Source organism: Chiloscyllium plagiosum, chromosome 5, assembly GCF_004010195.1.
Source record: "Chiloscyllium plagiosum isolate BGI_BamShark_2017 chromosome 5, ASM401019v2, whole genome shotgun sequence".
Taxonomy (NCBI): domain Eukaryota; kingdom Metazoa; phylum Chordata; class Chondrichthyes; order Orectolobiformes; family Hemiscylliidae; genus Chiloscyllium; species Chiloscyllium plagiosum.
This window is the reverse complement of record NC_057714.1, coordinates 88,628,135-88,644,448: the sequence shown is the minus strand read 5'-3', so window position 1 is coordinate 88,644,448 and position 16,314 is coordinate 88,628,135. Positions and strand designations below refer to the sequence as shown.

Here is a 16,314-nt window from a genome sequence, read left to right as displayed (position 1 = left end):
TGTAGGACTAGAGGGACAGCTTAGCTGCCAGCCATCTTGTGTCTCTCAAATATGAGCATCCCTAACAATAATGGACTATTATCATGTGTAGTAAATGTATTGGTTCCCCTTTATCAGTCCTGCTTGTTGGCTCCTCAAAGAACTGCAATGAATTTGTCAGATATGATATCCTTTCATGAAGCCATGCTGACTCGACTTGATCATTTTATGTATTTCTAAATGATTTGGTATTTTGTTCATAATAGACTCTATAACATTTTCCTAATTACCAACTGGTATATATTGAAACCTGTCTCTTATCTGCTTTCCTTTTTGAATAAAGGTGTTACATTGCCAGTTTTACAATCCTCTGTGATTATTCCCAGAATCTTTAGATTTGGGAGGATTACTGCCGGTGCATCCACAATCTTTTAGATCTTTGATTATTTAGTACTTTTAGAATACTATTAATGTCTTCTGCTGTGAAAATTGATGTAGAGTATTTATTAAACTCCTTTGCATTTTTCCGGTTCACAATTTTTAAAATTCAATCATGGGAAGTGAGCATCACTGGTTGGGCTCTCATTTATTCCCTGTCTATAATTCCCCTCGAGAAGGCAATGCCTTCAGGAACCACTGCAATCTATGTGCTATAGCTCGATCTCCAGTGCTGTAAGGAATTCCAGAATTTTGACCCAACAACATTGAATGAATGGTGATAATTTTCTGAGTAGGGATTGTGAGTGATTAGAGATGAACTTGCGCTGGTGGTGTTCCCATGTATCCCATCTTTCAGATGGAAGTGGTTGTGGGTTTGGAAGGTGCTAAGGATCTTTTGATGAATTTTGTAGGTGGTACAGTCGGCTCCTACTGAGTGTCAGTGGTAGAGGAGGGAAGATGTTTATGGATGTGACGTTTTGACCTGGAAGTTGTCAAGCGTTTTCAATGCTGCTGGAGCTGCACTTGTCCAGACAAGTGCAAAGTAAACCATAAGACATAGGAGCACAAATAGGTCATTCAAGCCACCAAGTCTGCTTTGTCATTCAATGAAAGCGTGGCTCATCTGATAATCCTCAATTCCATTTTCCTGACTTTTTCCCAATGATGTTTGATTGCCTTACTGATTTTTTAAAAATCTGTCTATCTTATCCTTGAATCTACTTAATGACTCAGCCTCAACAGCCCTTTATGGTAAAGAATTCCATAGATTCATTACCCCACTGAGAGACAGAATTCTTCCCCATCTGTGCCTTAAATGTGTGACCCCTTATGCACTCGGGTCTTAGACTCTTCCACGAGCGCAAGCAACTTTTCTTTATCTACTGTGTCAAGTCCTCTAAGAAACCTGTATGTTTCAATAAGGTCACCTTTCATTCTTTGATATTTCAGTGAGTACAGGCCTAATCAACTCATAAGAAAATTCCTCCATATTTGTTATGAGTCGAATGAACCTTTCTCTAAATTGCCTCCAATGCCAGTATATCTTTCTTTAGGTAAGGTGTCCAAAACCATGCACAGTATTTCAGCTGTGGTCTGACTAGTACCTTGTATAGCTTTAGCAAAATAAACCCTAAACCTATGCCCTCTAGTTCTGGACTCTCCCACCCCAGAGAAAAGATCTTGTCTGTTTACCCTATCCATGCCCCTCATGATTTTATATATAAGGTCATCACTCAGCTTCCAACACTCAAGGGAAAACAGTCCCGGTCTATTCAACCTCTTCCTTTCGCTCAAATCCTTCAACCCTGGCAATATCTTTGTAAATCTTATCTGAACCTTTCAAGTTTTACAACATCCTTCCAATAGGAGAGAGAACAGAATTGCATATAGAATTCCAAATGTGGCCTAACCAATGTGCTGTACAGCTGAGAGATGACCTCCCAACTCCTACACTTTTTCATTGCAAATTGTATGTCATTTCTTTCAATCTCTTGCTATCCTTAACTTCACTGGTTAATTGTGATTGGCTTTATCCCCTTCCTAAAATCTTTCTTTTGGTGTATGACTTTGCTGTGAACTATAAACGTTTTTTTAAATTGTCTGCTTATGTCCTTCAGCCATCTGTGCTGCTAAACTCCCAATCATTCCATTTAGCTGTGCACTCAGTCCATTGTCATTGCCTTTATTTAAGCTTAGTACAGTTGTTTCCAACCCAAGTTTCTCCCCCTCAAACTGAATCCTAAAATCTAAGTGTGATAGTTATTCTTTCCTAAGGGATCTTTTAAACCTGCCTAATTAGACATCACCAGATCCAAAACACTCTGATCCCTGGTTGGATTTGCGACATATCATTGAATTAAACTATTCTGAATACACTCTATGAATTCTTCCTAATGGCTGCTTCTGCCAATCTGACTATCCCAATCTACATGAAGGTTAAAGTCACCCATGATTAATGTGCTCCATTTATCTCCTGATTTATTCCCTGTCCCAATGTATAGCTACTTTTTGGGGACTTATCAACTACTTTCCCTTTTTATATCTCCACCCATATGGATTCTGTATTATCTGCTTCTCAATTCTTTCTTGCTCTCATACTTACTTCACGTTATACTAACAAAGGTACTCTACCATCTTTCCCTTCCTTTCCATCCTTTTGAAAAATCACATACCTTTGAACATTCTAGTTCTATCTTTGATATCTTTTAACTGTGTCCATGTCATAGCTTATAAGATCATTGCATTTCCCTTCCTAAATGCAAATTAATGGCAATGTTAATATTTGTTTTGAGAGGTACTGCTGAGGCAGTGTAAAGGCTCTGGTCAGGCTGCATATGGAATATTGTGAGCAGTTTTGGGCTCCATGTCGGAGGAAAGATGTGCTGGTCTTGATCTGGAGGAGATTTACAAGAATAATCCTAAGGGCTTGTCGTAGGACTGGTGAGCATTCTGGGTGTGTACTCTATGTAGGATGTGGGAGGGGGAGATCTCATTGACGCTTATAAGCCTGAGAAGCCTGGGCAGAGGAGATGTGGAGATGATTTTTCCACAAGTAGGAGAGACTAGAACCTGAGAGCACAGCTTCACAATGAAGGGATGACCCTTGAGATGAGGAGAAATACCTTCAGCCAGAGAGTGGTGAATTTGTGGAACTCGATGCTGAAGAAGATTATGGAGACCAGTCATTGAATGTTTTTAAGACAGAATGCAGGAGCAAATTACTGCAGATGCTGGCATCTGTACTGAAAACAACAAATGCTGGTGATCACAGCGGGTTGGATAACATTCATGAAGGAAGCAAGCTAATGTTTCAAGTCTAGATGACTGTTCATCAGAGCTCTGAAAGCTTGTGACTTCAAATAAACCTGTTGGACTATAACCTGGTGTCATCTGACTTATGACTTTCAGTATTTAAGGCAGAGATAGGTAGGTCCTTGATAAGTAAGGGGATCAAGGTAACAGGGAGAAGATATGACAATGAGGTTATGAAACACATGAGCTTGATCGAATGGCAGAGTAGATTAGATGGGCCGAATGTCCTATTTCTGTATGTGTATTTTAGGGTCTTATTCAACTCTATTTGTGCCATTAATTTTATTTTTATTCTGAATACTACTTGCATTTACCTAAGGAGTAATCAATGATGCCTTTTCACCTACGTGAATTGGAGTGTCATATTGGCAGTTTTCCAATCCTCAGGTACTTCTCCAAAACCCAGGAATTTTTGGAAAGTTATAACGAACGCATCCACTATTTCTGTAGCTGTTTCTTTTAGGTTCCTAGGATGCAAGCCATCAGGGTATTTAACTGTATTTAGTCTAATGCAACTGCACTCATAATAGTGATCTTAATTCCTTTCCCGTTTTCTTTCATTTCAATGGGATGTTTGAAGTATCCTCCATAGTTATACCAGATACAATATATCTACTTATTTCCTCTGTCATTTCTTTATTCCTTATAATTATCACACCAGATTCATTTCTAAGGGGTCCATGTTCATTTTGACCTCTCTTCTTTCCTTCTGTATATAAATAATTCAGTTTTAACTGTGGAACAGAACTTTCTTAAATGGTAAAAAGCTAGAAATACTGGAAATTCAAAAATGAATTTACCACTGACTTTTACGTCTTGAGAAATAGAATGCAAGAGATGGGGAGGGAGCAGTATTGAATTCATTCCTCAGCTATATGAAGACATGAATTAAGGAAGCATTTCTGGGCACCACACCATAGGTACAGTAGCTTTGGAGGGAGTGCAACATCAGTTTACTTGCATGATAGTAATGAGGAGAGTTGACACAAAGTAAGATTGTATTCTCTGATGTTTTCAGGGATAGATGGGGTTGATTGAGAGAAACTGTTTCTGGTAGTTGGGGCATCTGAGATCAGTAGGTACAATTTTTAAAAATTAACAAGCTTTTTCAGGAGAGAGTCAAAGAAATATTTCTTCACACCACGTGTGATACAAGTTTGAATCTCTCTTTTCTGTGATTCTTGTATTAATTTTGGAAGAACTTGGAATCATAGTATCCCTACAGTGCAGAAAGAGGTCATTCAGCCCATTGAATCCACACTAAACCATCAAAGAGCATCCTACCCAGCACTCCCCCATCCTATCCTCCTAACCCTGCATTTTACCATGGCTATTCACCTAACCTGCACATCTTTGGACTTCGGGAGGAAACCAGAGCATCCAGAGGGAACCCAGGCAGATACTGGGAGAATGTGCCATCTCCACACAGTCATGCAAGGCTGGAATTAAACCCAGCTCCCTGGCACCCTGAGGCAGCCGTGCTAATCACTGAGCCATTGTGGCAACCCCTGAGAATGAAGTGTTTACTTCATTTCTCAAACCTTCTTTTAATTTAGGGGATAGTATTTATCAAAGGGAAATTAGTATTTACTTCTGTATTTTTTCAATAACAACAGCAATTCTCAAATGCCTGAAACTTCCATAATCAAACACATAAAGCACAACATGTTCCTTCTCTAAATGCTTCTAGCATCACATCACTGAAGAGAACTACCGCAGCATTTACTCCAGCCATACAGATAATCAATTTGATTTACCTCCACGTGGTTGGTCAGAAGAAATGGATGAGCGTGGCCAAACTTTGTATGTCAATGAATATACTGATGAAAAGGTACTTTGATTTCTTATCTTCAGTTGACTTGCTCCTTAGCTGTCTGCTGTTACTGTATTCTTTTTCTAAAAGGAACTGTAGCTCTTATTAACATAAATTATAGTTGCGGAGTTCAGTATTTGGCAATTTAATTCAATTAAGATTGAAAATTAAATACTATTTTCAATTGACAATGGATGAGTTACTATTGTTAAGTACAGGGAAATCAGAAGTATCCATATCAACAAAACTTTTCACATACTGTGCAATTTGATATAAAGAGTTTCACATGACCTAGTAGTTTTCTGTTCGCTTGTATTTCAAGAAGTTGAGGAAATTGTTTCTAGTCTGGTAATGTTATTAAATTATTTGTATTTGCTGATGAGAGTATAGCAGCAAAATTTGAGAAATTAATATGTAACCATCAGTCAGGTGACAGTAAAACCTTCTGACTCACTCTCATCAGAATTTCAGTTCGAGTCTCAACTTTTTCTGAAACTGAAGCTTATTTTTTTATTTTCATTGTCCCAATTTCAGTATTTGTTATCAGCCCTAGAGAAGTTGGGGTAAAACCTTTGTGGAAAATAATAATTATGATTAATAATAATAATCATTTTCCTTTTTGATAATTAAGGTAGTGCTGAGTCCTACAATGTACCAGAGTGTAAAACAATATCTTTGTTTTCAGTGGATGAAACATATTGATGATCAAGGCCGACCATATTACTACCGGACAGATGGATCCAAATCTGAATGGGAATTGCCACAGGTGAGTATATTACACTCTCAAACACTGTGCAGTGATTGAGCGTTTAATTTTTATTCTATGTACGTGGTTGATTTTGAAGTTTAAGCCAACTCCAGAATGTTATTTTCAGTTGTGATCTCATATGGTTGGACCCTGACAAAGGGATTTGATTGTGTTTATTGGCATTTATTGAAAACTGTATTTTCCAAGCACTTTGTGTGATCTGCCTTAAGAAACAAGTCATTTTAGCAGTTAATGTATAGCTGTACTACAAGCAAAAATGAGCTTTTTGACAATTATCCTGGGAGGAGAGAGGGATCAGTTTTTTTTATCATACATGTATATCTGACTGTATATATTTGATTGTAGATTGTTAGAACCTTCCCCAGACAAGGTTCCCAAATTCTTATTATGGTTCTAGTCAGGATATCTTGTCCAAATTAGTGATCTGGAGTATGACATTTTCACTGCACAACTAATGACAAATGTTTCATTCTCACATCATTACAAACAAAAACCAAAATAGCACAAAGCAATAGACAGACATATACTTCTATTTATTCTTGTAGCCTTGGTCAATATTACCTCTTCATTTTTAGAACATAGAACATTACAGTGCAGTACAGGCCCTTTGACCCTTGATGAACCTGTGGAACAAATCTGAACCCTATCTTTGCTGCACTATTCTCTTTTCACCCACATGCTTATCCAATGACCATTTAAATGCCCTTAAAGTTGGCTAGTCTACTATTGTTGCAGGCATTGCGTTCCACGCCCCTCCATTTCGCTGAGTAAAGAAACTACCTCTGACATCTGTCCTATATCTATCACCCCTCAATTTAAAGCTATGTCCCCTCGCGCTAACCATCACCATCCGAAGAAAAAGGCTCTCACTGTCCACCCTCTGATTACCTTATATGTCTCAATTAAGTGACCTCTCAACCTTCTCCTCTCTAACGAAAACAGCCTCAAGTCCCTCAGCCTTTCCTCATAAGACCTTCCCTCCATAACAGGCAACATCTTAGTAAATCTCCTCTGAACCCTTTCCAAAGCTTCCACATCCTTTCTATAATGCAGTGACCAGAACTGTATACAATACTCCAAGTGCGGACACACCAGAGTTTTGTATAGCTGCAGCATGACCTTGTGGCTCCGAAACTCAATCCCTCTACCAATAAAAGCTAACACACCATACCTCTACCAATAAAAGCTAACACACCATATACCTTCTTAACAACCCTATCAGCCTGGGTGGCAACTTTCAGGAATCTATGTACATGGACACAGAGATCTGTCTGCTCATCACTACCAAGAATCTTACCATTAGCCCAGTACTCTTTGTTCCTGTTGCTCCTTCCTAACTGAATCACCTCACACTTTTCCGCATTAAACTCCATTTACCACCTTTCAGTCCAGCTCTGCAGCTTATCTATGTCCCTCTGTAACCTGCAACATCCTTAAGCACTATCCACAATTCCACTGACCTTAGTGTTATCCGCAAATTTATTAATCCATCCTTCTACGCCCTCATCTAGGTCATTTATAAAAATGACAAACAGCATTGGCCCCAAAACAGATCCTTGCGGTACACCACTAGTAACTGAACTCCAGGATGAACATTTCCCATTAACCATCACCCTCTGTCTTCTTTCAGCTCGCCAATTTCTGATCCAGACACCCTCAATCCCATGCCTCTGTATTTTTCTTCAATAGCCTATCATGGGGAACCTTATCAAACACCTTACTGAAATCCATATGCACCTCATCAACTGCTTTACCCTCATCCACCTGTGTAGTCACGATCTCAAAGAACTCAATGTTTGTAAGGCACAACCTACCCTTCGCAAAACCATATTGACTATCCCTAATCAACTTATTTATCTCTAGCTGATTATAAATCTTATCTCTTATAAGCTTTTCCAACACTTTACCCACAACCTAAGTAAGGCTTACTGGTCGATAATTGCCAGCGATGTCTCTGCCCTCTTCTTGAACAAGGGCACAACATTTGCTATCCTCTAGTCTTCTGGCATTATTCTTGTAGTCAATGACGACACAAAGATCAAAGCAAAAGGCTCTGCAATCTCTACCTTGTTTCCCAGAGAATCCTAGGTTAAATCCCATCTGGCCCAGAGGACATCTATTTTCACACTTTCCTCAATTGCTAACACCTCCTCAGGTTTCTCCTGAACAACATTGTCTTTTTCTAGCGTGAATACTGATGAAAAATATTCATTTAGCGCTTCACCGATCTCCTCGGACTCCACGCACAACTTCCCACTACTATCCTTGATTGGCACTAATCTTTCTCTAGTCATTCTTATATTCTTGATATATCTATAGAAAGCTTTAGGGTTTTCCTTGATCCTATCTGCCATGACCTCTTCTGGCTCTTGTTAGACAGGAATGACCTAAAGAGAGAGCTAACTTGCAACTCACAAGCGCCCTAACTGAGCCTTCGCGTCTCATCTTAACTTAAGCCCCCTTCTTCCTCTTGACAAGAGATTCATCTTCCTTAGTAAACCATGACTCCCTCGCTTGACCACCTCCTCCCTGCCTCACAGGTACGTACTTATCAAGGACATGCAGTAGGAGGATGGGTGGGAGACACTACCTAAGTAGTGTTTCAGGTAATGCAACCACCCAAATATATTGCTTCACTTGCTCAGCAGTTCCATATCTGCTCCTCCTCAGCGTGCACTCCGCCTATTCACGAGGTAGGTTTTTAAATCAGTGATTTACCTTCCAGTCCACTCCCTGGTCGACCCTCCCACTCTTCCTGCTGCTGAAAGGAAAATGGAGGGCCCCAGCACTCAAGGTAAGTTTTTAAATCAATGATTCACCTTCCCATCAGCCTCGGGTCGACGCTCCTGCAGTTCCTGCTGCTGAAACAAAAGTGGAGGAATTTTTACTCTGGTTTCTCAAGGTTCTGAACAGGGCATCTGCAATCACATTTGATTTCCTGACCATTATTTTTAGTGGTGTAGTTGAAAGATAAACTTCAATGGGATAATCTGGTACTCTGTTTTAAACTTTTCCACAACAATTTAACATATGTTCAGCATAGATTATAGTCTCGCTCTCTTAATTTGCAGTATGTATCTCAAAGTGTTTGAAAGCCAGAAATAACTAATTGTTTTCTTCTCTATGGTGGAATACTATTTTTGATGCTGCTTTAACTTCTTAGAGGATAACTCATTGGTCTCTCTAATCCAATTTGTCTTCCTGAAGGAGCACAGTTCCTCTCCAATGTCATTTGCATCAGTGGCTACTTTAAGTGCTTGTTTAATCCTGCAGATACTGCTTATAAAAATAGTCTTTCAAAAACTGTTTGACATTTCTCAATCCATACTACTTAAAGTCTTAGAGTCATAGTGTCACAGAGATGTACAGCACAGAAACAGACCCTTTGGTCCACTCATCCATGCTGACCAGATATCCTAACCTAAACCAGTCCCATTTGCCAGCATTTGGCCCATATCCCTCTCAACCCTTTTACATATACCCATCCAGATGCCTTTTAAATGCTGTAATTGTACCAGCCTCCACCATTTCCTCTGGCAGCTCACTCCATACACACACCACCCTCTGTGTGAAAAGGTTGCCTCTTAGGTCCCTTATATATCTTCCCCTCTCATCCTGAAACAATGCCCTCTAGTTCTGGACCCCACACCAGGGAAAAGATCTTGCCTATTTATCCTATGCGTGTCCTTTATGATTTTATAAACCTCAAAAGGTCACCCCTCAGCCTCCAAAGCTCTAGGGAAATCAGCCCCAGCCTGTTCAGCCTCTCCCTGTAGCTCAAACCCTCCAACCCTGGCAACATCGTTGTAAATCTTTTCTGAACCCTTTCAAGTGTCACAACATCCTTCCAATAGGAAGGAGACCAGAATTGCATGCACTTTATTTACTGTGGCTGAAGTTAGCTTACTAACCCTTTCCATACTCTCTGTCCTGTTAGTTGTTCTGGAAACTTTAATAACCTTTCCTGAGCCACCCTGCCCTTAACTAGTTCAAAGTCCTTATGACCGCAAGTTGTGCCAGCAATTCATCTACCTTATTCTGAATGCTTCATGTATTAAAGACAAAGTCTTCCCCAGTGTCCATGCCAATAACCCATGAATTTGAATCCACTTCTCCCACACTAATCTTTGAGTGAAGCATTTACCTCTTTTATCTTGTACCAATTAGCTTGTGGCTCTGGTAGTAATCTGGAGGTTATTACTTTTTAGATGTGCTTTATAATTTAGCTCTTAGCCGCTCATATGGCGTCAGAATTTCTTTCCTCATTCTACCTATGTCATTGGTACCTACGTGAACCGTGGCAACTGGATCTTTCCCCTCTCACACAAAGTTCCTCTTCAGCCTAGATGAGATCCTCAACCTGGGCACCAGGCAACAACTCCGCCTTTGGGAATCTCAATCCTGGCCACAGAGAACAGTGTCAATTCCCCTGACTCTACTACCCCAATTACAATTCCATTTTTCTTTAGTCCCTTCTCTCGAATGATTCCTTGTATCATAGTGCTATGGTCAGTTTGTTCATCCTCCCTACATCCCCTGCTCTCATCCACACAATGAACATGAATCTCAAACCTGTTGGACAAGGTCTGACGCTCCTTCAGCTGTACTTCCTGGATTCCTCTACCTGCCTCCTGTGCCTGACTACTTACAGAATTTGTGGAATTAATCTGAGAGGCGATTGTCTCCTAAAGCACAACATCCAGGCAACTCATCCCCCTCCTTCATCTGTCTCATCAACTTTGAGACAGATTTCTTTAAGCAACCAATACCTGCTACATTTGTGGTTGCTATGAACCACAATAGGGTCCACCAGCTCCCACATCATGCAGATACAACACATTGCCTGGCCCTGCATCTTTTTTTCATTTACTTAACTCTTTATTTTTGTTTTTAAAAAAATTCTACTCCTCTTTTAGTTTGTAATCTATAAATATTTCTCCTGTTTACCTTCAATCTGAAAGTAACTTATAGTAGACTGTCAAATTAGCAGCTATTACCAACCAATGATTATGGTTATCCTGTGATGTCACTCTTTTTGTGCTAGGCTCCCGATCTTGGGCTTCAATTTTATCCTGTCAAAAAGACCTTAAAAACGATGAACCAAGAAACAAGCAAAGGTGTACTTCTTCTAATTTTGTCTCCTGGATCCCTCAACTATACAATCGTGCAGGCTGTGTCTCATTCCATATATGACCTCTCCTTCCTGACCATGCAAAGATTACTAATCGTTGCTCTGTCACAGAATCTACAACTCAGCCTCAAGCTCAATGACTTGGCTAAACTCCTCGAACTGCAAATGTGTGTGCACATGTGTTTGTCCTGGAAAGCACTGATATCCAGGAGGTGTCACGTGCTATAACCTTGAGATGTCATGTGTCCTTTCATGATTAATTCTGTCTTTGACTGTTGTGGCTAGTTGATTTATGAGTTTATCCCTCTTGCCTAAATTGTAAATGGGATAAAAAAAATTCAATCCTCCAGTTCTCTAGTACTCCGGTATCCAAAGAGATTTGGAGTATTGTGGCCAGACTTAAAACTATCTCAATTCTAATTTTCTTCAGTGATATATGTTGCATTACACCTTAACAGGATGAGTTGGTAACTATGAAATATGTTGATATTATTTAAAGCTTTCTTCTGCTTTGTTCCCTACAATGTGTCTTGTCACCCATATTCCAGTGATCCTAGTGTTAATGTAATTCTTTTTCTTTATGAAGATTGATATAAAACACTCATTTCAGAACATCATTAATGCCCTCAGTCTCCACAAGATTTCACTTTTTGACTCAAATCAATATCATCATTTGTTTATTTTGAGTACATTTGTTGAAGATTTTTGGGCTCTCTTTGTCATCAACCAAACCTCTCATACTTTCCTGCCTTTCTTCTTCATCTTCATTGTCTTCATCATCTTTTTTGTGCCTTTAATTCTATTCATCCTGTTTATTATATTCTGCTCCCAACTTTTATCATAAACCTGTTCTTGGTTTATTGTCAACAGTGCATTTTGCTATGTTTTTGCAAATGCTGGAAGGAAATCAAAGGTGGGAAGAGAATTGTAAACAGATTGTCTTGTTCACGATAAATGTTATGGATCTTATAGAAGAGTCATCTTGCCATATGGCACTTGTTCCTTTGTAATGCAAAGTTACAGGGTTCTAAGGAGCAATTATGTAATTATTTAGAAACTTTTTTTAAAATTGTAGCCAATTCTACAGTAACACCACAGTAACAACACAAAATTATGTTATTGCTACTCAAATGCAGCTTATTTTAATTAAAGCTCATTAAAATTAATGTTGAATGCTACTCTCAAGAGCAAGAATACATTCTACCAATTGCAGATGTACTCAATTACTTCACTGTTATTTGTAGTGAAGTCATTGGAAACAGTGTAATTTTGCACGTAGCAAATATGGGAAGGAGCTGAAAACACACTGGTGCCAAACAATTTAACAGCTCCTACAGGAATGTGTTGGCATAGCTGTAATGTTACTGGACTCGTAATCCAGCACCTCAGCTAATATTCAGGTGCTATTGGTTCAAATGCCATGGCAGATGGTGAAATGAATTCATTAAAAATCTGAAATTAAAATCTGGTCTAATGGTAACCATTTAACTATTGCTGGTTTGTTATTAAAACGCTGTCTGTCCTTGAGCAAAGAAAATCTGCTACCCTTACATGATCTGGCCTACATGTGACTCCAGACACAGATTCTTAATCACCCTCTGAAATCGCTTAGCAAGTCACTCAATTCAAAGCTGGTAGGGATAAGCAATTAATGCTTTTCCAATTCCATTGTAAATGTATTTCCTTTTGTTTACTGGAAAAACAAAAGGATGCATTTCAGTAGAAACACAGTGCTTTAATGAAATACTGTATAAATCTCAATTGAAATTCTCAACTGAACTGAGTTTAGGGAGTTGATCCCATACATTTCACACTCTGGATACAAGTAAACTAATCCCACTAGCCTTCACATGGTATGTATCCCTCTATTTCTGGCCTGTTCATGTATCTGCCTGAATGCATTTTAAATGTTGCTATCATATTTGCTTTTATCACCTCCCCTGGCAGCCCATTCCAGACATCTACCACCTATTATGTAAACAATTTGCCTCGCACATGTCTTTTAAATTTGCCCCCTCTCACTAATGTTCCCTACTATTTAATATTTCCACCCTGGGAAAAACAGTCTGACTATCCAACCTATTCACGCCTCTCATAATTTTATATACTTCCATTTAGTCGTCCCCTTAGTCTTTGAAGCTCTAGTAAAAACACTCCAAGTTTGTGCAACCTCTCCTTACAGCTAATACACTCCAATCCAAGCAGCATACTCTTTCTAAAGCCTCCACGTTCTTTCTGTAGTGTGGTGAACAGAACTGCACGCAATACTACAAATGTGGCCTAACTAAAGTTTTATACAGCAGCAATTTGATTTACTACCTTTCGTACTTAAGCCCCAACCAATGAAGGCAAGCATGTCGTGAGTCTTCACCACCTCATCCATCTATGTTGCTACTTTCCGGTAGCTGTGGTTTTGCATCCCCAAGATCTCTGTATATCAATGCACCCAAAGGAACTGCCAAAGGATGTGCAGGTTTCGGTGAATTGGCCATGTTAAATTGTGTATAGTGTCTTTCGTTTTTATGTTTCTTTGGTTTACTGTATGCCTTCCTCCTGCATTTGACCTCTCAAAATGCCTCACCTCACACTTGTCTGGATTAAACTTCATCTTCCATTTCTCCATCTTCCAACTGCTCGATATCCTTTGATAAACCTTTCTTAATATCCACAACTACTTCAATTTTCATTACTAATCAGATCTCTGAGATTTTCATTCCAAATCATTTATGTATATTACAAACAGAAAAGTGTCCAGCACTGATCCTTGCGGAACACCACTGGTCACAGACCTTTAATCAGAAAAACACCCCTCCATAATGACCCTTTGTCTTTCACAACCAAGCCAATTTTGTATCCAACTTACCAACTGACCATGGATCCCATGTGACTTCATCTTCTGGATCAGCCTATCTTGAGGGATCTTGTCAGATGTTTTATAAAGTCCATGTAGACAACATCTACTGCCCTACCCTCATCAATCATCTTTTAACACTTACAGCCAGAGAGATGTACAGCATGGAAACAGAACCTTCAGGCCAAATCGTCCATGCCCACCAGGTTTCCTAGATACATGTAGTCACACTTGCTAGCATTTGGCCCACATCCCTCCAAGCACTTCCTATTCATATACCCATCCAGATGCCTTTTAAATTTTGTAATTGTAACAGCCTTCATCACTTCTTCTGGCAGTTCATTCCATATATGTGTCACCCTCTCCATGAAAAAATTGCCCATTGTGTCCCTTTTAAATTTTCCCCCCTCTCATCTTAAACCTATGCCCTCTAGTTTTGGACTCCCCCATTCTGGGGGGGAAAAAAGACCCTGTCCATTTACCCAATCTATGCCCTTTATGATTTTACAAACCTCTATAAGGTCACCCCTCAGTCTCCAATGCTCCAGGGAAAATAGACCTAGACTATTCAGCGTCGAGCTACAGCTCAAACATTCCAGCCCTGGCACATCCTTGTAAATCTTTTCTGAACCCTTTCAAGTTTCACAGTAGCCTTCCTATATCAGGGAGACCAGAAATGCATGCGGTATTCCAAAAGTAGCCTCACCAATGTGCTGTACAGCCACAACATGACCTTTCAACTCCTATATTCAATGCATTGACCAATAAAGGCAAGCATACCAAATGTCGCCTTCACTATCCTATCAACGTGCGACTCCACTTGCAAGGAATTATGAACATGCACTCCAAGGTTTTTTTTTGTTCAGTAACCCTCCCCAGGACCTTACCATTAAGTGTATAAGTCTTGCCCTAATTTGCCTTTCCAAAATGCAGCATCTCTCAGTTATCTAAATTAAACTGTTAACTGCCAATCCTTGGCCCATCTAATCAAGATCACAATGTACCCTGAGGTGACCTCCTTCTGTGTCCACTACACCTCCAATTTTGGTGTCATCTGCAAACTTGTTAACCATATCTACTATGTTCACATCAAAATAATTTATATAATTGATAAAATAAATGGACCTAGCACCAATCCTTGTGGCACAGCACTGTCACAGGGCTCCAGTCTGAAAAGCAATCCTTTACCATCACCCTCTGTCTTCTACCTTCAAGCCAGGTCTGTATCCAAATGGCTAGTTCTCCCTGTATTGCATGTGGTCTAACCTTGCTAATCAGTCTACCATGAGGAACCTTGCCTTACTAAGTCCCGATAGATCACCTCCACTGCTCTGCCCTTATCAATGTTCTTTGTGATTTCTTTAAAAAAAAACTCAATCCAGTTATTGAGACATGATTTTGCACACACAAAGCCATGTTGACACCCCTAATCAGTCCTTGCCTTTCCAAATCCTTCAGGATTCCTTCCAACAACTTGCCCACCACCAATGTCAGGCTCATTGGTCTATAGTTCCCTGGCTTTTCCTTACCACCTTTTTAAATAGTGACACCACGTTTGCCAACCTCCAGTCTTCCAGCTCCTTACCTGTGGCTATTGATGATACAAATATCTCAGCAAGGGGCCCAGCAATCACTTCTTTAGCTTCCCTCAGAGTTCTAGGTAATCTGATCAAGTCCCAGGAATTTAAACACCTTTATGCATTTTAAGCCATCCAGCACCACCACCTCTGTGATTCGGACATGTTTCAAGATGTCGCTATCTATTTCCCCTTCCTCAAAAAACTCAAATTTGAGAGACAAAACTCCCCCATTCAAAGCTTTGCTGACTATCCCTAATAAATCCATTCTTTTCCAAATGTAAGTATATCTTGTCTCTAAGAATCTTCTCTAGTAATTTCCCTCCACGGATGTAAAGCTCACCGACCTATAATTTCCTTCTTAAACAAAGGAACAATATTGGATAATCTCCAGTCTTCTGAGACCTCACCTGTAGCTAAAATCCTTGGCGACTTACCGTGTTACAGCCGCAGAGAAAGTGCAGAGAGAGAGAGATCAGAATTAGCATTTGAGACATCTGTTCTGAAGTCTGATAACAGTGGGGAAGAAGCTGTTCTTGAATCTATTCATATGTGTATAAACATTTTTATATCTTCTGCCCAATGGAAGAGGATATAGCTGGAGTGGGAGGGGACTTTGAATTTGTTGGTTGCTTTCCCGAGGCAGTGGGAAACTTAGATGGAGTCAGTTGATGGAAGGAGAAAGTGAGGACTGCAGATGCTGGAGATCAGAATAGAGAGTGGGGTGCTGGAAAAGGAGAGCAGGTCGGACAGCATCCGAAGAACAGGAGAATCGCTGTTTCGGGCAAGAGCCCTTCAGCCATTCCTGATGAAGGGCTCTTGCCCGAAATGTCCATTCTCCTGCTCCTCGGATGCTGCCTGACCTGCTCTCCTTTTCCAGCACCCCACTCTCAACTCAGTCGATGGAAGATAGGTTTATATGATGGACTGGGCTGTGGTCAC

General features: G+C 39.9%; 1 protein-coding gene across 7 annotated transcripts in view; it reads left to right on the top strand.

Moving 5' to 3' along the window:
- The window catches only part of arhgap12b (Rho GTPase activating protein 12b), a 199,258-nt gene that overhangs the window by 87,722 nt on the left and 95,222 nt on the right, over positions 1-16,314 (top strand). For 4 of the 7 annotated variants that reach the window (XM_043690603.1, XM_043690597.1, XM_043690598.1 and 1 more), the window contains 2 exons: positions 4,922-5,062; positions 5,730-5,810. The exons of 1 other annotated variant lie outside the window; for it this stretch is intronic. In XM_043690603.1, coding sequence (XP_043546538.1) covers positions 4,922-5,062; positions 5,730-5,810 — 222 coding nt within the window. The remainder of the gene's footprint in view (positions 1-4,921; positions 5,063-5,729; positions 5,811-16,314) is intronic. 2 more of the 7 variants (XM_043690602.1, XM_043690600.1) reach the window with 1 other exon arrangement.